This window comes from Delphinus delphis, chromosome 13 (genome assembly GCF_949987515.2).
Source record: "Delphinus delphis chromosome 13, mDelDel1.2, whole genome shotgun sequence".
Taxonomy (NCBI): Eukaryota; Metazoa; Chordata; class Mammalia; order Artiodactyla; family Delphinidae; genus Delphinus; species Delphinus delphis.
In genome coordinates this window covers 71610241-71633665 of record NC_082695.1, presented here as the reverse complement: position 1 = coordinate 71633665, position 23425 = coordinate 71610241, and the positions used below count along the sequence as shown (strand labels likewise).

At 37.0% G+C, this 23425-nt stretch overlaps 1 protein-coding gene across 9 annotated transcripts in view; it reads right to left on the bottom strand.

Annotated features, from left to right (window-relative positions):
- Positions 1-23425, bottom strand: part of WDR7 (WD repeat domain 7) — a 372036-nt gene that overhangs the window by 330201 nt on the left and 18410 nt on the right. For 7 of the 9 annotated variants that reach the window (XM_060029121.1, XM_060029112.1, XM_060029113.1 and 4 more), the window contains 6 exons: positions 20303-20474; positions 15548-15654; positions 13947-14025; positions 10344-10518; positions 3827-3903; positions 2870-2989 (listed from right to left, as the gene is read on the bottom strand). In XM_060029121.1, coding sequence (XP_059885104.1) covers positions 2870-2989; positions 3827-3903; positions 10344-10518; positions 13947-14025; positions 15548-15654; positions 20303-20461 — 717 coding nt within the window. In that variant the 5' untranslated portion in view covers positions 20462-20474. Of the gene's footprint in view, positions 1-2869; positions 2990-3826; positions 3904-10343; positions 10519-13946; positions 14026-15547; positions 15655-20302; positions 20475-20805; positions 20941-23425 lie in introns of those variants that run through there. The other 2 variants (XM_060029114.1, XM_060029117.1) reach the window with 2 other exon arrangements.

Genomic DNA, 23425 nt, shown 5'->3' with positions numbered 1-23425 from the left:
AGTACCACTTTTTTTTTTTTAGATTCCATATATATGCATTAGCATATGGTATTTGTTTCTCTCTTTCTGACTTACTTCACTCTGTATGACAGACTCTAGGTCCATCCACCTCACTACAAATAACTCAATTTCATTTCTTTTTATGGCTGAGTAATATTCCATTGTATATATGTGCCACATCTTCTTTATCCATTCATCTGATGATGGACACTTAGGTTGCTTCCATCTCCTGGCTATTGTAAATAGAGCTGCAATGAACATTGTGGTACATGACTCTTTTTGAATTATGGTTTTCTCAGGGTATATGCCCAGCGGTGGGATTGCTGGGTCATATGGTAGTTCTATTTTTAGTTTTATTAAGGAACCTCCATACTGTTTTCCACAGTGGTTGTATCAATTTATATTCCCACCAACAGTGCAGGAGGGTTCCGTTTTCAACACACCCTTTCCAGTATTTATTGTTTCTAGCTTTTTTGATAATGGCCATTCTGATCAGTGTGAGGTGATACCTCATTGTAGTTTTGATTTGCATTTTTCTAATAATTAGTGATGTTGAGCATCTTTTCATGTGCCTCTTGGCCATCTGTATGCCTTCCTTGTGAAATGTCTATTTAGGTCTTCTGCCCATTTTTTAACTGGATTGTTTGTTTTTTTGATATTGAGCTCCATGAGCTGTTTGTATATTTTGGAGATTAATCCTTTGTCTGTTGTTTCATTTGCAAATATTTTCTCCCATTCTAAGGGTTGTCTCTTTGTCTTGTTAATGGTTTCTTTTGCTGTGCAAAAACTTTTAAGTTTAATTAAGTCCCATTTTTTAATATTTGTTTTTATTTCCGTTACTCTAGCAGGTGGGTCAAAAAAGATTTTGCTGTGGTTTATGTCAAAGAGTGTTTTTCCTATGTTTTCCTCTAAGAGTTTTATAGTATCTGGTCTTACATTTAAGTCTTTAATCCATTTGGAGTTTATTTTTGTGTATGGTGTTAGGTAGTGTTCTAATTTCATTCTTTTACATGTAGTTGTACAGTTTTCCTAGCACCACTTATTGAAGCACTGTCTTTTCTCCATTGTATGTTCTTGCCTCCTTTGTCGTAAATTAGGTGCCCATATGTGCGTGGGTTTATCTCTGGGCATTCTATCCTGTACCATTCATCTAGTCTTTTCACTCTTGTGTGTGCACTTAAGAGAAGGCTGATCTCACATGATTATAAAATGCTGACAATGGGCACACAAGAAACTGGTATTAGCTACTGCCTCTGGGGAGGGGAAGGGAAGTGCCCTGGGGGAAAAGGGTGTATATGTTTCACTGTATCCTCTTGCACTTTGTTTTATTTCTATTTGGATGTGTTTTAAGTTTTAAGACAAAGGAAGGATCCCATATGGCCTACTACAACTAAGCAGCTGCTAGCTTTTCTTCTCTAATCTTATTCCCAAACAACAATCATATGGTAAGGCTGTCCACTCTGAGACAGGATAGCGCAGTAGTAATGAGAGCAGCTGCTGCAGTCAGGCTGCCTGAGTTGTATAACCTTAGTCACTTGTACAACCACCACCACTTGTATAACCTTAGCCAAGTTATTTATCCCCTCTACGCCTCAGTTGCCTCATCTGCGAAATGGGCAAAGCCACAATCCCTGCCGTGGCAGGCGGCCTCTAAAATGGCCCCACCGATCCCTGACTCCTGGTAGTATTAGGATCCTCAGGTAGTCCTCTCCCTTGAGTACAGGCGGCATTTTGTGACGGTTTCTAGAGAACTGAATGTGGCAGAGGTAATGGGATCTCAGCTCTAAGATTAGGTGGGTCTTGGCTACACCTTCTCTTGCTCACTTTTTTTTTTTTTTTTTGCCACGTTGTGCAGCATGTGTGGCATCTTAGTTCCCCGGCCACGGATTGAACCTGTGCCCCCTGAATTGGGAGCATGAAGTCTTAACCACAGGACCACCAAGGAAGTCACTCTGACTCACTTATTCTGAGGAAGGGAAGCTCCTGTGTTGTAAGCTGTCCTAATGGAGAGGCCCACATGGCAAAGAACTAAGGTCTCAGCCAACAGTCAGTAAGACCTGAGGCCTGTCAACCACCAGGTAGGTTTGGAAGCAGGACCCTCTCCTAGGTGAGCCGTGGGATGAGGTAGTCATCCCGGTCGAAACCTTCAACACAGTCTGCGAGAGACCCTGGGCCAGAGGTACCCAGCCAAGCCATGCCCAGATTCCTGACCCACAGAAACCCAAATTCCTGACCAAAAACAGATGATTCATATTTGTTGTTTTAAGTGACTAACTTTTGAAGTAATTTGTTATGCAGGATTAGATAACTAATATACCACCCCTTGGAGAGTTTTTTCCAAATAATACATGGAAAGCTTTGAAAAGTATGCTAGGCACAGAGCAGAGCAAGTGATCAATACTTGACGGCTCTTTTCCTATTATGGAAATATTAAAGTCTGGCAATGTGAAAGTAATATATACCTTCCATCATTAGCTCTTTAGTGACAGAAGACGACCTTGCCAATTCCAAAATGTCAGAAAAGAATGGCAATTGGGATAATAACAACCTACAAAGATACAGCCAACGTGCAGAAAACTCACCACCATTGCCCATGTTGTACTGACAAGACAATGAAAAATATGGTAGCAAAAGGCAGAAATTAAAATCAACAGAACTAACAAACATTAACTGAATCATTCTATGAACCAAAACAAAAAAGACAACTATATACAGCCAAATTCCATACCTCAAAATATGATATCAAAATCAGACCAAATGTTTCAAATATTCTAACACCAAGCTCCGCCTTACAATTTTCTTCGGAAGTCTGATAAACCAATATCACGAAGGGCAAAAATACAATTTCTTACTTATGTAGTTATCTTACCCTCCAATACTTGGAGCACACAACCAGAAGCGACCTCTGTGTGAATGCACAAAAAGAGATGCTTTGGCAATTCTGACAATAAATTGGTTTGGACTCCTCTTCAAATATTGGCTCAGTATCCTGAAAAGAGAAAGATCTGTAAAACTTTAGGATTGGCTGGGTCGTCAGTTAAAATTATCACACAATGATAAAGAAAACAAAATGAAATAAAGGCATCTCTTGATATGTTCATCAATTTAGCCCCTCACGTGAGAACCAAGGTAGTAAAAAGCAGCAAAGATATACTCTAAAATCATCTGGGTACAACATCTTTGCTACAAAGCTACTTAAGATTAAAATACTAATGTGAGTCAGAGTGTCATCACTGGCAATGACAGATGATAAAAATTTGAGTCAATCCTAACTTTTATAGTTACATGTGCTTGTAGGTTAAAAAAAACTCACCAATTCCTGCACTTTCTCCCAGATTCAATGTCTAAAATTTCCCTAACTGAAGATATTACTATCTATATTGCCAGAAAATTGATCTGCCTTTCTTATTGCTAAAAAGTAACAAGGAATTCAAGTCCAAAGAACTCAGAGGACTAAAACCTGCTTTATATCTTCTTTGTGGTCGTTTGCTTTTTTTTTTTCCCCCTCAAGCAAACTACCTTTTAACTTCAAATTTAAACAGAAGCAGTTGAGGAAAATCCTCTTCTGTGTTTCTCTACTTCAGATCCTGCACTGCATGTTTCTCTGCTTTGCATCCTTGATAAGGCAGATATCTACCTTCAAAAGGGAAAAAAAAATTCACGTACAGAGAGAGCATACTAGGGGACTCTTCTATACTATGTCAATAAGACTATTGAAAAGAATAGCTTTTTCCTTCCTCTTTAAGTAAAAAAGAGAAGGGGCCTAAAATGTAAGACTCCATAAGAACAGAAACAGAGAACTGACTTCCAGCCTCATTTGTCTCACCTGCAGGCCACTTATTTCCGAGGTAACAATCCACACCTTCAAGATGCCCGTCACTGAGAGCGCCACCACAGTGTCCTCTACACCAAGAAGGAAGAAGCAGCCAGTTACAAGCACAACATGCTTTCTTTTTAAACAATAATATGGTTACAACAGTGACATGGACCATGGTTTGCTTTTTGTGTTGTTTTGTTTTCTTCCATCACCCTCCCTATCCCACTCCACCCCTCTAGGTGGTCACAAAGCACCAAGCTGATCTCCCTGTGCTATGCAGCTGCTTCCCCCCAGTTTTCTCAGGGTATATGCCCAGCAGTGGGATTGCTGGGTCATATGGTAGTTCTATTTTTAGTTTTTTAAGGAGCCTCCATGCTGTTCTCCATAGTGGCTGCACCAATTTCCATTCCCCCCAACAGTACAAGAGGGTTCCCTTTTCTCCACCCTTTCCAGCATTTATTGTTTGCAGATTTTTTGATGATGGCCATTCTGAGTGGTGTGAGATGATAACTCATTGTAGTTTTGATTTGCATTTCTCTAATGATTAGTGATGTTGAGCATTCTTTCATGTGTTTGTTAGCAACCTGTGTATCTTCTTTGGAGAAATGCCTATTTAGGTCTTCTGCCCATTTTTGGATTGGGTTGTTTGTTTTTTTGATATTGAGCTGCATGAGTTGCTTGTATGTTTCGGAGATTAATCCTTTGTCTGTTGCTTCATTTGCAAATATTTTCTCCCATTCTGAGGGTTGTCTTTTCGTCTTGTTTATGGTTTCCTTTGCTGTGCAAAAGCTTTTAAGTTTCATTAGGTCCCATTTGTTTATTTTTGTTTTTATTTCCATTTCTCTAGGAGGTGGGTCAAAAAGGATCTTGCTGTGATTTATGTCATAGAGTGTTCTGCCTATGTTTTCCTCTAAGAGTTTGATGATGTCTGGCCTTACATTTAGGTCTTTAATCCATTTGGAGTTTATTTTTGTGTATAGTGTTAGGCAGTGTTCTAATTTCATTCTTTTACATGCAGCTTTCGAGTTTTCCCAGAATCACTTATTGAAGAGGCTGTCTTTTCTCCACTGTATATTCTTGCCTCCTTAATCAAAGGTAAGGTGACCATGTGTGCATGGGTTTATCTCTGGGCTTTCTATCCTGTTCCATTGATCTATACATCTATTTCTGTGCCAGTACCATACTGTCTTGATTACTGTATCTTTGTAGTATAGTCTAAAATCAGGGAGCCTGATTCCTCCAGCTCCGTTTTCTCTCTCAAGATTGCTTTGGCTATTCGAGGTCTTTTGTGTTTCCATACAAATTGAGAAATTAGTTCTTGTAGTTCTGTGAAAAATGCCAGTGGTGGTTTGATAGGAATTGCATTGAATTTGTAGATTGCTTTGAGTAGTAGAGTCATTTTCACAATGTTGATTTCTCCAATCCAAGAACATGGTATATCTCTCCATCTATTTGTATCATCTTTAATTTCTTGCATCAGTGTCTTATAATTTTCTGCATACAGGTCTTTTGTCTCCTTAGGTAGGTTTATTCCTAGATATTTTATTCTTTTTGTTGCAATGGTAAATGAGAGTGGTTTCTTGATTTCACTTTCAGATTTTTCATCATTAATGTATAGGTATGCCAGAGAATTCTGTGCATTCATTTTGTATCCTGCTACTTTACCAAATTCATTGATTAGCTCTAGTAGTTTTCTGGTAGCATCTTTAGAATTCTCTATATATAGTATCATGTCATCTGCAAACAGTGAAAGCTTTACTTCTTCTTTTCCGATTTGGATTCCTTTTATTTCTTTTTCTTCTCTGAGTGCTGTGGCTGAAACTTCCAAAACTATGTTGAATAAGAGTGGTGAGAGTGGGCAACCTTGTCTTGTTCCTGATCTTAGTGGAAATGCTTTCAGTTTTTCACCATTGAGGACGATGTTGGCTGTGGGTTTGTCATATATGGCCTTTATCGTGTTGAGGAAAGTTCCCTCTATGCCCACTTTCTGCAGGGTTTTTCATAAATGGGTGTTGAATTTTGTCGAAAGCTGTCTCTGCATCTATTGAGATGATCATATGGTTTTTCTCCTTCAATTTGTTAAAATGGTGTATCATGTTGACTGATTTGCATATATTGAAGAAGTCTTGCATTCCTGGGATAAACCCCACTTGATCATAGTGTATGATTCTTTTAATGTGCTGTTGGAGTCTGTTTGCTAGCACTTTGTTGAGGATTTTTGCATCTATGTTCATCAGTGATATTGGCCAGTATTTTCTTTCTTTGCGACATCTTTGTCTGGTTTTGGTATCAGAGTGATGGTGGCCTCGTAGAATGAGTTTGGGAGTGTTCCTCCCCCTGCTATATTTTGGAAGAGTTTGAGAAGGATAAGTGTTAGCTCTTCTCTATGATAGAATTCGCCTGTGAAGCCATCTGGTCCTGGGCTTTTGTTTGTTGGAAGATTTTTAATCACACTTTCAATTTCAGTGCTTGTGATTGGTCTATTCATATTTTCTATTTCTTCCTGGTACAGTCTCAGAAGGTTTTGCATTTCTAAGAATTTGTCCATTTGTTCCAAGTTGTCCATTTTATTGGCATATAGTTGCTTATAGTGATCTCTCATGATATTTTGTATTTCTGCAGTGTCAGTTGTTACTTCTCCTTTTTCATTTCTAATTCTATTGATTTGAGTCTTCTCCATTTTTTTCTTGATAAGTCTGGCTAATGGTTTACCAATTTTGTTTATCTTCTCAAAGAACCAGCTTTTAGTTTTATTGATCTTTGCTATCATTTCCTTCATTTCTTTTTCATTTATCTCTGATCTCATCTTTATGATTTCTTTCCTTCTGCTAACTTTGGGGTTTTTTTTTTTTCTTCTTTCTCTAATTGCTTTAGGTGTAAGGTTAGATTGTTTATTTGAGATATTTCTTGTTTCTTAAGGTAGGATTGTATTGCTATAAACTTCCCTCTTAGAACTGCTTTTGCTGCATCCCATAGGTTGTTGTGCTTTCATTGTCATTTGTTTCTAGGTTTTTTTGATTTCCTCTTTGATTTCTTCAGTGATCTCTTGCTCATTAAGTAGTGTGTTGTTTAGCCTCCATGTGTTTGTATTTCTTACAGAGTTTTTCCTGTAATTGATATATAGTCTCATGGCGTTGTGGTCAGGAAAGATACTTGATACGATTTCAATTTTCTTAAATTTACCAAGGCTTGATCTGTGACCCAAGATATAATCTATCCTGGAGAATGTTCCACGAGCACTTGAGAAGAATGTGTATTTTGTTGTTTTTGGATGGACTGTCCTATAAATATTAATTAAGTCCATCTTGTTTAATGTATCATTTAAAGCTTGTGGTTCCTTATTTATTTTCATTTTGGATGATCTGTCCATTGGTGAAAGTGGGGTGTTAAAGTCCCCTACTATGATTGTGTTACTGTTGATTTCCCCTTTTATGGCTGTTAGTATTTGCCTTATGTATTGAGGTGTTCCTGTGGTGGGTGCATAAATATTTACAATTGCTGCATCTTCTTCTTGGATGGATCCCTTGATCATTATGTAGTGTCCTTCTTTGTCTCTTCTCATAGTCTTTATTTTAAAGTCTATTTTGTCTGATATGAGAATTGCTACTCCAGGTTTCTTTTGATTTACATTTGCATGGAGTATCTTTTTCCATCCCCTCACTTTCAGTCTGTATGTGTCCCTAGGTTTGAAGTGGATCTCTTGTAGACAGCATATATACGGGTCTTGTTTTTGTATCCATTCAGCCAATCTATGTCTTTTGGTGGGAGCATTTAATCCATTTACATTTAAGGTAATTATCAATATGTATGTTTCTATTACCATTTTCTTAATTGTTTTGGGTTTACTATTGTAGGTCTTTTCCTTCTCTTGTGTTTCCTGCCTAGAGAAGTTCCTTTAGCATTTGTTGTAAAGCTGGTTTGGTGGGGCTGAATTCTCTTAGCTTTTGCTTGTCTGTAAAGGTTTTAATTTCTCTGTCAAATCTGAATGAGATCCTTGCTGGGTAGAGTAATCCTGGTTGTAGTTTCTTCTCCTTCATCACTTTAAATATGTCCTACCACTCCCTTCTGGCTTGCAGAGTTTCTGCTGAAAGATCAGCTGTTAACCTTATGGGGATTCCCTTGTGTGGTTTGCTTTAATGAAATTAAATAATAGCATGTTTTACAATTAGCATGAAAACCTAATTCTATATTTTAAGAAATAACAGAGAACTGATTTCAAAACAGGTTAATGAAGATGATCAAAAATTTGGAGTTCAAGGAAAAGTTTTTTTTAGCTGCTTCATTTATTTCTAACTTACAAGTTTTAATGATTTCAAGTGTTCTTGATTACTATGCTAAAAAATTACTTTTTAAAAAAAATTTAAGAATTTAAAAAACTAAAAATCAAACACACAACTTTTATCCTTCAAAGTTCACTTTTATTTATTCATCATGGGGGAGCACAGTCACTTTCTTTCTTCAGGGCACACATTTCCCCTTTCCCCACCTCCCTTGCCTGCCATTTTATTGCACACCACACCGTCCACAGGCCATGATCAAGAGAAAGACATGACATAAAACCCAAATTCATCAGCTTCGGGTGAGGGAGCAGTCACAGCACGACAGTAATATTCGTGAACTCCGAGAGGAGGGGCATTAGATAGCAGTCTAATGCAGGCTCCAGAGTGAGGGAGTATGCATTAAAATCACATTTTCTTCACTAATTAACCAACGAACTGTGCATAACTTAACTAACCTATCCTAAATTCAATTTGCTTATCTGTAAGCAAATGTAAATGAATAAAGTAATGACAGTGCCTACGTTAATGGTCTGTTATGAGAATTAAGACACAGCACAGGTATAGCCCTCAACACATCAATAAAAAGAAGTTATTACTGTTATTTAAAAAACAGTGTTTGCTACATTTCAGTATAAACTTTATTTGTACTGCCTGGCTCCATAGGCAAGGTAAAGCACTGAAATGCACTGATTACAATTCCACAATCTCTGTACGAAGAAGCTAGAACAACTACTCACAAGTCTGTCAATTACTGTAAAAGTGCAACATACCAATATATCTAAAATTCTCAAATATCTACACACTAGAATAGGGTAAAGCAGATTAAAAATTGTGTATGTTAGCAACATTATAAACTGACAACACTTAGAAATGCATGCACAGCACAAAATTTTCCATTCAAGTTACATTCTATCCTATTCAGACCAGTGTGTACACGTATATTTCACATGTGGAGATTTCCCACACACACCTAGGTAATGCTTTTTGTACCTATGTACAAACTATTTTTAGAGACTTCATCTAATCTGGGCAGCCTTCCTACTTGCCCTCAAAGCCCCTTCACTGCCTTCACTAATTCTAGCCTCTGTGCTATTTCTCTATCTCATCACATTTCACACCCTGAACTGCCATTTGTTTACATATATTATCCTCCCTTACTAGAATTTGAGTCCCTTCAGTAGTTCAATCCTTCGTGCCTAGAAGACAGTAGGCACTCAATAAATATCTGCTGAATGGCTGTTGAATAAAAAGCTATGTGCTGATTTCCAACCATAAGAGATAATAAAGGAAATCTCCCATGAAACTGAAGGCAGTTCACCAATGGAGGTGGTGTAACACAGTGGGAAAGTAACTGCTCTGGGGTCCATCTGGGCACCAGTAAGCCACAGACTTGCTCTGTGATCTTAAGTAAAGACTCCACCATGCTACACTTCACCCATCTCCGCATCCACACATCCTAAGACAACTGTACCTATCCCACTGGGTGCTGTGAGAACTGTTACCACATGTAAACGCTCAGCATGCGCCCGATACTGTGAGCACTCAGTAAACGAAGTCTCACGGCGGTGGCAGTGGTGCTAATTACAGGTCAGCCTTTACAGAAGAGCACACAACTATGAGGCATTTGGGAGGGAAAGAAATGCTCCAAAAGAGACATATAGGAATATACATGTTCAGTATTAATTACTGTTCTTGTCCTGAACAATTTTACTTTCGTTCTCACGATTGTTACTGAAAGGTTTCAACAGAAATGAAGAAAACATACTTGTATTTGTTTGAGCATCAACTACACACCAAGCACTTACCAGGACCTTTCATTAAATTTAATTGTGTGTAATCCCCTCCATTTTCATCATCTCCACAAAAAATGGAAACACTTCCTATGCCTCTTCAGCAAGTGACAAAACCGGGCCCAAGAAATACATAGATAAACTACAGTTCCTCCCACCATACCTCCAAGGGGTTAAGACATTCTTCTTCCACTTCAGAAAATCACTGACACACTCTAAGACAGCCATAAACTAGTGATCTATTCCAGGGAATGGAGATAATGTAACACTTTAAATCTTAATTCAATCCAAGACTCCTTTATGAAAGTAGAGACAGACCATAAATCATGAGAGAAGTCATTTCTTAAACCTAAGAATATAATATAACAAAGTATATTAACATGTGACACATCATACAACTCTACAGTAAACTAACCATTCAGTCACAGTGTAGAAACTCCTAAAGGGCACACTGACCTTGTGTTCGATGGGATCGAATAATACTCATGGAGCTAATCCAATCTGGAGAGATCTTTGATACTAAGGAGTACAACACCTCAAGGCTGGTGGCATCCACCACGAGGATTTCAGGATAATGGCCATGGCACAGAAGCCTTCCTTCTCTCTGATTTCCAACAGAGAACTGGTAGAACTAAAAGGAAGAAGATTTTTAAATGTTCTTTACTTGAGATACTTGATTCACATGGATTCACCAAGCTTATTATGATGCTCAATTTCTCCAGTAATATTTCCAGACATGTACTATATGGTATATATTACATGCGTCTACATATACACAGGTCTACACATGTGCAGACATCAAATTACATTAATATTCAAAATATCTAACAAAATTATTTTCTTCCTAATATCTTATCTTCCTTTTTGAACTATTTTGGAGCAGAATTCATGATAATTCTTTTTTGTCCTCCTGTAGCATCTAAAACAGAGTTGTTGAATGAATTAATAAAACACCTGAATAAAATCAGCTTCACAAATCAAAGCAAAAGTGTAGCCCACGTGGGTCACAAAAATAATATGAGTTCGAGATGAATGAGAATCAGTGAGTATAGGTTTATAATTACTAGTTATGACCAAATAAAATTTAGAAGCAAGGATGATTCTGTTCAAATATTCTCAGAAGTAAATTCTGAGTAATCTAAGTGTGTTATTTTAGATTAGAGTATGAAACAACCATTATAAACCATTCTCATAGTGCACATTTATACTTTGTGGAAGAAAAATAGAGGAAGAACCAGTACAATGATGTTACTCATGCCAAGAATAACTAAAAAGGATAAGATGAGTTTCCATCAAGCAAAGAACAGAGAAAGAATGACTCTAAGACCAACAACTTATCAAAGGTTCTGAATTCCCTTAGCCTCAAAAAAAACAAAACAAAACGTGACTTTCTTAGTGGAATGATTCTCCTAGAGGATTTTTAGAAAGCAGACTACTACTTTCCAAGGGATTCGACCTTATATAAATCACATGAGGGCAAGCTAGACATCACACAAGGGGCAATGCTGTAACCACTCCACAACTGGGGAGATAAGTAAGAAACCCAGGTCCAGTCTGCTCCCACACTCATCCACCCACTCTCAGAGCTCAACGTTGCATGTGAAGGAAGACAATCTTTTCTCAACTATGAAGTCCCCTGCACAAGGAGCACAACTTCTTAAACATGAGCACTGAGCACGGAGCACATTAACTAAGTGCAAGGTAGCACCACTAAACCCCAGAGAGGAGTCTAATAAAATGTAGACTATCATGGGGGGACCTCCAGATCTTAGGTTGATCCATAACACACGATCTGGGCTCCCAGGGACTGCCAGGCTCTCGCATGCATATAATAATGCGACCATAGGTAGCCTTGACCCACAGAAGGGGAGGATGTGTGAAGGAGAAAGGGATGGGTGCACGTAAGCCAACTTTGTCAGCGCTCACTCAGCACCAGCCAGGAAAGCCATGTGCACTGCAGTCACTAGAGAAGAGCTCTGTCCTGAGGGCAGGGATATTTTATTAGACATGCCTGACTAAATGCCTCTCACTTTTGCATGAAAGTTATATTCTCAAACCATCTTCCGGACACTGATTTAGCTTCCAAGACACTTTGATACGGGCAAGAAAGGTGCCCCTAATGGAGAAACAGGTTTTCCAAATATTAAAAAGGGACGCCCCCACGTGATAATTTAATAAGCTAGCACTTCCTTATGATTTCAGTAAGTGCCAATGCCATCAAGGTTCATCATTTCTACATATATAAGAACAACCTGGGGACTTCCCTGGTAGCACAGTGGTTAAGAATCTGCCTGCCAATGCAGGGGACACAGGTTCAAGGCCTGGTCCAGGAACATCCCACATGCCACGGAGCAACTAAGCCCGTGTGCCACAACTACTGAGCCTGCGCTCTAGAGCCCACGAGCCACAGCTACTGAGCCCACGTGCCTAGAGCCTGTGCTCTGTAACAAGAGAAGCCACTGCCATGAGAAGCCCGCGCACTGGAACGAAGAGTAGCCCCTGCTCGCCGCAACTAGAGAAAACCCGCACGCAGCAATGAAGACCCAACGCAGCCAAAAAGAATAAATAAATAAACAAATTTTTTTTAAAAAACCTGCTTCTGAACCTGAGAGGGTGAGGATCACCCAGGAAACACCTGTCACACACATTAGTAAATGCCAGGAAGCATCTTCTACTTAGAGATGGCTGCCCATCTAAATACAGAAGGCCTAATACAGGATCCGATAAATAGCAGGCACTGAAAATATATTGAATAAAGATAATTTTTCCTAAAATATAAACCAGAAGTGTTTAAATCATAAAATTATACAACAGTTAAAATACTTATATCCAATGAGTTTGATACTTATAATTTTCCAATTAAATTATTTATAAAGTCAATGAATCTAAATGATTTTATTATCCCTTTTCTCTTTATAAATCTTGATGATTCTTCATATGATAAAAAATAAATACTACAGGCCCTTTAAATAAAAAGTATATGCCGTAACAGCATTGAAGAAGCAATTTTTAAAAGGACTTTGCCAGGGTAATAAGTAGTCACTAAAGATTTATATCACACTAACCATCTGTGAAAATTTTCCTTTGCTTGTCTAACTTGTGTTAGCACAGAAGGTTTTCTTTCTCAACAAATGATTTTACTTGTTTTAAGGGAGGCAGTATGATATAACAGAAAGAACACAGTCCCTAGAGTCAGATAAAGCTGATTTGGGATCCTAGTGCCAGGAATGACTCACTGTGAGACTGGGGCAAGTCATTTAATCACTCCGGCTATCAGCTTCCTTATACATAAAAGGATATACTCCTACCTAATTTGTAAGGATGTGGGGAGGCCTAAATGAGAAACCATACAAGAAACACCTATATAATATTTGCTATAAATGTGAGTTCTCTTCTCTTCCCTCTTCTTCCCCATTGAGAACATAAATCACATTTTTCTATATACATTGTAATTTCCCAACACTCAACACAGTAAATGATGAGTAATTTGAAGCACAAAGAATTTGACAGTTATGAAAGAATAAGGAAGAATACCAGGAATGTAAGTGAGAAGCTATAAATTCCTGTGCAAATTCCTGTGTCAGCCAGGCATATGAAATGGTCCTTTCTTTTACAGAGTTGTGAAGTCAAAACACGAACTCAAGAACCAACTGCACAAGCAAGGAAAAGGGTATCATCCCCAAAATGGACTGTGTCAATCATGAGTGGAATCACCAAGGCTTTAGCAAGAGAGAATTCCATTATTTAGGATCTAGAACACTTACCCAACCAGTAAAAGGTCTCTCACCTGGGTAACCAGGATAGAGAGAGCAGAAGCAGCAGTGACAATGGCTTACCTTACATCTTTCAACATTAGTCTCCTCGTCTTGTTTTCCTCCCCCACTACACTGTCTTATGAAAAATACTTTTACTACTCTAATTCTAGTCTTCCTGTCCTATTACCCATCCCCACCCACTTCTCATATAAAAATATAGACTCAATGTTTAAAAAACATTTTTTCAATTGTACACCTATAATAAATTGTGCTGACTTGGCCAGTTACAGAAATTGATACTAACCTGTATGCCAGTATGTGTGCAAGCTAATTTTGTAAATTCAATACATCTGCCGTCATTCACGTCCCAGAGGCACATCTCTCTATAAAATAAGATAACAGCTGACTTTAAATCTGAGTTTTGGAAGCACTGTTCAACTTTGTCACAGTGGTTTAAAATTAATCTTCCATTAAAACTGACATATTTCTGAAAAAGTATTGATAGTATATAGTCATTATTGCTGTTCATCAAAAATTCTGGTCCTCCCACCCACCGTCCTAAACTCCCCTCCAACCTAACCACCCCCACCTTGATCCACATTCTTTCCGGGCACCTGGGAGGACTGCACCTCCTGGCTCCCTTTTAGTTGGTGGAGTCTTCTGAGTAGTTCTGACCAGAACTGATATGAGACCCTCCAGAACTCTCCTCCTCTGCCTCTATACCAGATAGTGGCGGCTCCTTCACCCTCAGCCTCAAAGTAAGGAGAACAGAAAACTAGAAATAAACTTTTAATTTAAACCACAGCAATTTTCCATCGGTTATCAACCTACTAGAAAACTTAGCACTGCAAAAAGCAAAACTTAAGGTCAACTGAATTCCCAATCTTTGCAAATTAAATATAATATTCCAGTTTTAATTCCATATTTATTGCAGAAGTTTTATTGCATGCATACCAAAAGAAAAAAGCTTTATCTCACACTAAAGATACAACATTTGAAATTAGAAATGTCAATATGCCTTGTATTTTAAAGAAATAAATTTAAGATTTATTTAACAGAAGACAACATTAATAAAATGTAATGATCCTGATATTAGGGTATTCTTTAAGATGTCTTTTCCTATATCTCATATGGTATAAATTTTTCAAAGGAAATTCACCCGATCTATTTAGAATATTCACTGTAATATGAATTATCCTTTAATTGGCCAAAAGGTACTATATTTTCACCTGCTGCTGCCTTTCAGTTATACAAGGTTCTTTTTAAATTCATAAATTATGAGGAGTAGAAGGGACAAGTTCTTAAATAATTCTCTTCCAGTTCCCCAACTCCCTTCAATAACATATTGTGTAAATATACAATTTTCTAAACACTCTAAAAGTTTTTTCTTTTAATTCCCCACACTCTAGACCCTACAAATACTGTTCAATGACTTACATCTCTAAAAGCAAGCTCTATTCTGAGCCTTAGGAATACATGTAGCCATATTAGTGCATTAATGTACATCAATATAACTGTTTAAACTTTTGCGTGGCTTCGTCTTCCAAATTTATGCTAGCCTAGCATCACTGAGGTTTTTTAAAACTCTCAGAGTTGTCGGCCAATTCAGCAAAAATGCCTTGGGGATTAATGATCATTCTTTAAATTGTATGGTATTCTGAGTTTCTCAAAAGCAAGGCAAAAACATAATCATAAATTACAATAAAATACAAAGTATTATAAAAATCATTAATAAAGATAAAATTCACTTTGAAAACCATATTTCAAATATCTTTATTTTGAAACAACTGAGGCATTTATTTAAAAGACACCCCAAAAGAAAAACAAAAATTCCTACTTACTAATACAGTGGTACTATTTGCAGTACAGACTTATGAGGAGAAAAGTGAATAAGAAAATACTTACCCACTCTCGGATGCGCTCACAATATACTGTTTGTCACTAGAAGCACAAGCTTTAGATAAACAGGTGATTGAAGCTGTGTGACCAAACAACAGTGCTCGAGGATTAACCTAGAAATACACAAATATGTTGATATCAGTACCAAATTTTTTAAGTAATCTTTTTTAGGAATCCTGTTAAATATTCAGTACAAAATACAGATACAGATTTGAGAAGAACTGCTCAGAACATCAAAAACTAAGACTGCAAAACACTGACGCCCACCAATTTAATGCGCACAATCATCCCACCACGTAGTTCTAAAGTCAAAAGTGGAAAACCAAGAGGTGATATTACTTGCCCAATATCACGCAGAGAATGATGGAACCAGGATTTAAAGCAGGGCAGCGTTTAGCACTAAGCTCCAATACACTGAGAAATCAGGTTAAGAATGTGTATTAGTATATAAAATAATTTAACCTCACCTATTTTTAAAATAATACTTTGCATGATTTGAAAGTACATTTAGAGTCTCTAGACTGACATCCCCAAACACAAAAAATAGAGAATAGGTACCCTACCAAAAGCTGATATCAATGTTGACTATCAGGAACCAGACTGACCTTCACAGACTAATGATTTAGTGCCATAGTGCCTTATGAAAGGACGGCTTAATACCCACTATTCTAAAATAGTCTAGCAATCAGCCCCCAAATTCATCTACTCTGTACCAAACTGCAAGCTATCATTTCAGGTTACTTCAAGGCCTTAAGTAATTTCAGGATATCTTTCTTAAACATTTAATACATACAAATAATATTTGTAACACATGTACAAGACATAAAAATATACATAACCACATACTCAATACCCAGTTTAAAAAAACGGAATATGATTAATACCTTTAAAGCCCCTTTCATGATATCCATTTTGCAAAGAATCAAAATCACTTTAGCCTTATTTTGCATAATTATAATTAAAAGAAAAATACAATCATTGTTTATGGTTAGAACAGGCCTAGAATGTTTTCTCATACATCCAAAATTTTCTCATACATCCAACCCCATTTCTATACAGAGACTCTGTGTTCCTCCACTGGGGAAAAAAAAAAAAATGCTCTTGGTCAATTCTTTAATTTCTCCCAAGAAAATCAAATTTACCAATTGTTAGTTTTATTTTCAATGTACATGACTTTGCTAGAAAATCCCATTTTCAGTCATAATAGAGTAACTAGAACTGACTGTATTCCCACCAAAATCTAGAAAAATGAACAAAAATAATTGAATGAAGTATAAAAATCACATAATCATCTCAATAGAGGCAATAAAAGCATTTGACAAAACTCAATATCCTTTCATGATTAAAAACTCTCAACAAATTGGGTATAGAAGGAATGTACCCCAACATAATAAAGGCCATATACAACAAGCCCACAGATAACATCATATTCAACAGTAAAAAGCTAACAGCCTTTTCTCTAAGATCAAGAACAAGACAAAGATAGCTACTCTTGACATTTCTAATCAACATAATACTGGAAGTCTTAGCCAGAGCAATTGGGCAAAAAACTAAACAAACAAAGCATCCAAATTGAAAAGGAAGAAGTAAAATTGCCTCTGTTGTAGGTGACATGATCTTATATGTAGAAAATCCTAAAGACTCCAACCAAAAGACTGTTAGAACTAATGGACAAATTCAGAAAAGTTGCATGATACAAAATAAACATACAAAAATCAGTTGTTTCTATAACAACAAGGTATCTGACAGAGAAATTAAGAAAGCAATCCCACTTACAATAGCATCAAAAAGAATAAATTACTTAGAAATAAATTTAACCAAGGAGGTGAAACACCTGTATTCTGAAAATTATAAGACACTAATGAAAGAAGTGGAAGAAGAAATAAATAACGTGGGAAAGATGTCCCACGTTCTTGGGTTGGAAGAATTAATGTTATTAAAAGGTCCATACCACCCAAAGCAATCTACAGAGTGAATGCAATCCTACCAAAATTCCAATGGTGTTTTTCAGAAATAGAAACATAGAAAAAACCATGATAAAATTTGTGTGGAACCATAAAAGACACCAAATAGCCAAAGCAATTTTGAGAAAGAACAAAGTTGGAGGCTTCACACAGTAAGTATTAATATAACTGGAGGAAAAATAAAAATATGGCATATTGTTACATTTATACCTTTTATCTATATCTCACCATATCCCATAAAAATTTATGTCGTAGTTATTAACTAATAAACATTTCACACATAATCAGTACAAAGATAATCTGTTCAACATATTCAAAAAACCATCCATCATCAAAGACCACAGTTCAAAAGTGACAGTTATCAGTGGCAAGGTGTGATGTTTAGAATAAAATGATGTGATGTGTCAGTTCTTAAGAGTAAACACTAACATCAATGTTCCAATCTGGAACTTTGAGGCTACTAGTTCTATAGTCAGCCAACAATCAGCACTCCTTTTGTTTCCCCCTTTAGCAATTTTTTCTTTCTACTACCTGAGATGCTACAATTACATTCATTAACTAAATCCTTACCATGTACAAGCACTGTGATAACTGCTTAATACACATTCCTTCATAGAATCCTTACCACAACCTTGTGTAGTTGATCCTATTTGAAAAATGGCAAGACTTAGGCATCAAATGGTTAAAAACTGCCAAAAGTCACACAGCTAGACACTACAGTAGCCAAGAATGAAGCCAACTTCACCCACCTGCAACATCTGAGCTCTTACCACAATGTTTCACTTCGTTCATTAATGCCATGTATTATACTATTCTTTGCAATTATAGTTTAATTCTCTGCAATTACAGCTTTATAGGTAGTCGAAGCATTAAAACACTATACTGTAGACAATACCTGCATTAACAGGTTCCCTCCTTTACTCTTATCACCATCTGTCTAGGTACTCACTAAACTACTGCTTCTGCAATATCTCTCAGATATTTTATTGCCACCATGTTAGGCCAGGCTGCCCTTTTCCACAGGTAAAAGGAGACCAAGATATGCATGGCAAAAGTTCTAGCTACAGTTCTGAATCCTTTCCTAACAAAAGAAGGGAAGACACCATGACCTCAAGAGAAGGTATTTTGTGCCCTCCCCACTCTGTATGTTATATGACTTATTGGTCCTTCATAGGCATAAATGACTGCTATAAAGTACATTAAGAAGGCCCTCTACATGAATCAAAAGACAATAACCAAGCCACTTTTTATTCAGCCTTCTTTTCCCCTGGGTAAACAGTCCAATTCTCTTAGTATCTTTCAAAGGATGTATTTCTCTCCTAGTCAGTCTCCTCTCCCCTTTTAATCCCTCTTACTTGAATTTAAATAAATATAACATTCTAGTGAAATCCATGCAAAAAATTCAGTAAAAGAATGGTTTCTAAGATCTTACAAGTAAATCTTATTGCTTGAAATAACTCCAATAAAATGTGGTGGGCTTTTGTTCTCCTCATCACTACACTGCTGATTCCTATTTAGTTTGCTATCAATCCTGAAGGCATATCACGTTCTACAACACTCATTTCCAGTCACTTTCCAAACTGTAACCCTAGCCTTGACATGTCATCCAAGTGTGTGGATCATTTTTTCAGTTCTAGCAATTCCATGCCTAGGTGAATACCTAAGAGCAACAAAAACATATGTCCACACAAAAACTCACACACAAATGTTCAAAGCAGCATTATTCACTATGGTCAAAAGTAAAAACAACCCAAATGCCCATCAACTGATCAACAGACAAATAAAATGCAGTATACCTATACAATGGAATATCATTTGGCCATTAAAAGAAATGAAATATTGATACATGCTACAACATGGATGAACCTTGAAAATATTATGCTAAGTGAAAAAAGCCAATCACAGAAGATCACATACTAAATGATTCTATTTACATAAAGTGTCCAGAATAGGCAGATCTATAGAGACAGGAAATAGATTTGTGGTTGCCCAGGGGACATGGGGGTATATTGGGCGTAACTGCTACAAAGTACAAGGTTTGCTTCCAAGGTGATGAAAATGTTCTAAAATTGACTGTGGTAATGGCTGCACAACTCTGTGAACAGAGTAAAAAAACATTAAATTGTACACTTTAAAGAGTATATTGTATGGCGTGTAAATTTTATCTCAATAAGGCTGTTAAAAAAAATGTTTAGTTAAAAAAATCAACTTTCTTGCCTCTACATTCCATGCCAGCTACCGCCCCATTTTCTCTGTTCCCCCTTACAGAAAAATTCCTGGGGAGAGTTGTCAGAGATTGGAGGTTAAAATATGGAAAAAGACAGTCTCTCCACAGAGAGCCAGCGCCCAGAAGCAGAGCACACTGAGCATTCCACACCAGTAAAGGATGGCAAAAAATACACAGCGACTTTTAAAATAAATATGACAAAATTTACAAACAGTTTTACAAAAAGTTTTGCTCTCTTCAAGACATTGACCTTAGAAGGTATAAATGCTCAAAATTGTTTTTTAATATCTTTTTTGGAAATCTCCTTCAATATGGTTAGAAATTTTCTGAAAAATGTTAAATGTAACATATTAAGCCAGGTAGGATAGATATTATAATTGAAAATCAAGCCAAAAGCCAGCAGAAGTCAACTCTGATGAATCATGTAAATAATCATTCTGAATACCAATTTTAGTCAAAATATATCTCACAGAAGATATATTATGAGGTCAAATTATTCTGGAACTGTGTTATTTTTTGTTAAGTAGTTTATTATATGTGAAAAGTACAATAGGCACTTCAAACACTCACTTCCAAGTCTACTGAAAGATCCCAGAGACATATTTGCCCATCATGGCATCCAGTCACGATCGTGGCCCCATCATCTGTTAAAAGTACTGCTGAGATGCAGTGGGTTGGTGCTTTGCGACCCCAAAGAACAATGGGTAGAACAAGGCTGTTTCCTGCCATTGTGCTTTCAAACCTGGAAATGTTATAAGAATAATGTCAAATGTTATATTTCCTTCTAAAACATATTACACATTTTTCTTATGAAGCCAACTTGAACTTCCTAAGTGCCAAGAATTCCTCTAAACATTATATATATAAATAAAACAGACACATACATAAAAGTATATAAAATCTAATTAAAATCTCAATTAATCCCCACAACAAATCACACGGTAAGTACTATTAGCACTCTTCTTTCACATGTAAAGACAGTGAGTCATAAAGAGTTGCAAAGTGTAAATGGAAGAAATGGAGCCCCAGTCAAGACCCAGGCAGCCTGACTTAGAATCCGGGGTCTTACTCACCCTGCTACGCTACCAAGGCAAGTGAGGTCTCCAAATCTTGTTAAGTCTCCAAACCAATAATAGTTAGCAATGTCCAAGAAAAACTGAGAGTTTTTGACAGTGTCCTAAACATTAAAAAGAATATTGCCCACTGAGAAACTCATTCACCGTATTTAGTACAAACCTATTATGTCTCAAAGTCACGAACGTCTTTTATTCTAAACTCTGAAACCTGAGGGATAAAGAACTTTAAACTCATTTCTGAATAATAAAAATTTAGTTCTGGTAAAGGTGTTTAAATTTGAGATGAATAATCAATTAAGCAGTGTATATTAGAGTACCCTGTTTGTAGCACAAATATAATGAATTATTCCTTCATATGACAAAATTAAGATCTAGTTAGTGAAACAACTAGATTTAGGTGTTACAAACTGTGTGATTAAAGACTTAAATACTAGTTCAGAGAAGTTCAAGAGACATGAAAACTGGCATAATCAGAGAGGGCTCCATATAAGACAGAGACTGCCAGACTTTATGAGACACTAGGAGTCACTCATAGGCTTGGTTTCTACGTGGCAACAAAAGATATACGTATAACGCAGACTCTTTAGAACGCTAAGATCGTCCTAAGAAATTTTCAGAGACACTTAAAGGAGTAACCACTTTCTATGAAAGAAACTAGTTTAATACCCATGGCCCCACTGCTGGTTGCTTTTAGCAAAATCTTTTCTTTAATCCACTACTTACACTCTTTAAACAAATAAATAAAACTAAAACTAAAATCCCTTTCCCTGGAAAGAAAATTAGGCAAGTAAAACATTATGAATAATGTTTACCAAAAGCAGTCTATGTATATTACATCTTTTATTTTTTGTTAGAATTCATGGCTTTCATCAATTTGCCTCCCCCAAAACTTCATCTGTTTGCTACAGGTAAAAGTTGTTTGCTACAACTCGGGAAAAATTCCAAGTTCCCTTCCTATTTCTAAAACCATTTATGTATCATGTTCAGCAGTTCATAGACTACTATGACATTAACAATTCTTTCCATATTCCTATTTAATATCAGAAAATGAAACAAAGCACTGAGCCAACTTTAACAAATTTGGTACAACATGTTCCTGGCTGAGTAACATATCCAACAGTGACTTTCTCAAAAAGAGAATCTGGAAGGAGTTCATTCTTCCATGGTGACAGCATTCATTTTTAAGCTATATCACCAAAGATTTCTCTCAATTAAATAAGCTCACAGCATCTAACACAATATGGTGAGATCTGGAAAGAATATTTATCTCGATATTTGAGCACTCGTATTCGATGCATATACCTAGCTCGAAGAGAATGCAAATACACAGATTCAGCACTAAGGAATATGTGTGTGACAGGGAGATGTGTCTGTTCTGATGCAACAGGAAAGAAATTTCTGGTATTCAAGTGACAAGGAGCTCAAGGAAACCTGGAAGAAGAATACATTTCATAGCTCTTAAAACAAGTGAAAATAATCGCCCATAACATGATAAAGGTATTGGAAAACACAAGAAAACACATCCATCTCTAACTCAGCTTCTCCAGAAACTAAAACAAATCCACATTCTAACGAAAATCAGGAACTGACCGTCAATCAGAATCTGAGAAGAATTCTCATTAAGGGCAATTAAGAATCTTCATAAGGGAATACATTGTATTAGTTTCCTAAAAACTGCCCTGACCACAAATTGAGTGGCTTAAAAAACAGAATTTGTTGTCTCATAGCTCTTGAGCTAGAAGTCTGAAAGTAGGTGGTGTCACAGTTAGTTCCTTTTGAGGGTTGTGAAGGGAAAGATCTGATCCACGCCTCTCTCCTTGGCTGGTAGAAGGCCAACTTCATGCTCACATGGTGTTCTCCTATGTACACGTCTCTCCCTTTTTTTATAAGGACACAGCCATGTTGGGTTAGGGCCCACCCCGATGACCTCATTTAACTTGATTACCTTTATAAAGACTTCCAAATAAGGGCACATTCTCAGGTACTAGAGGTTAAGACTTCAACATATGAATTTTAGGGGAACACAATTCAACTCATAGCAGTTCTTTTAAAAGAACATAGCCTAGGGTTTCCCTGCTGGCGCAGTGGTTGAGAGTCCGCCTGCCGATGCAGGGGACACGGGTTCGTGCCCCGGTCTGGGAGGATCCCACGTGCCGCGGAGCGGCTGGGCCCGTGAGCCATGGCCGCTGAGCCTGCGCGTCCGGAGCCTGTGCTCCACAACGGGAGAGGCCACAACAGTGAGAGGCCTGCTTACCGCAAAAAAATAAAATAAATAAAATAAAAGAATATAGCCTAAAATTAATTATCCAAAAAGCAATTCTCCCTTAGGAAATAATGTTACAGAACTTCACTATATCTTTTCCAGGGGATCATACAACATCAGCTTATCTGCTATTACAACTGCTTATCTGAGGAATTAGGTAAGAAGTTCTGTCCAACCAAGGTGGGGGGGAGGGGGGATCGAATTCAAAATTCACTGCTCTATATCCAAGGACATTAGGGATTCATTGGGATAAAAAAAAAAAATCACATTTTTCTGGAAAAGGCCCAAATCAAAAGTGACTGAATAAATGATTAGTGCCATATAGTATTAACTGTAATAGAAACTGAAGAAAAT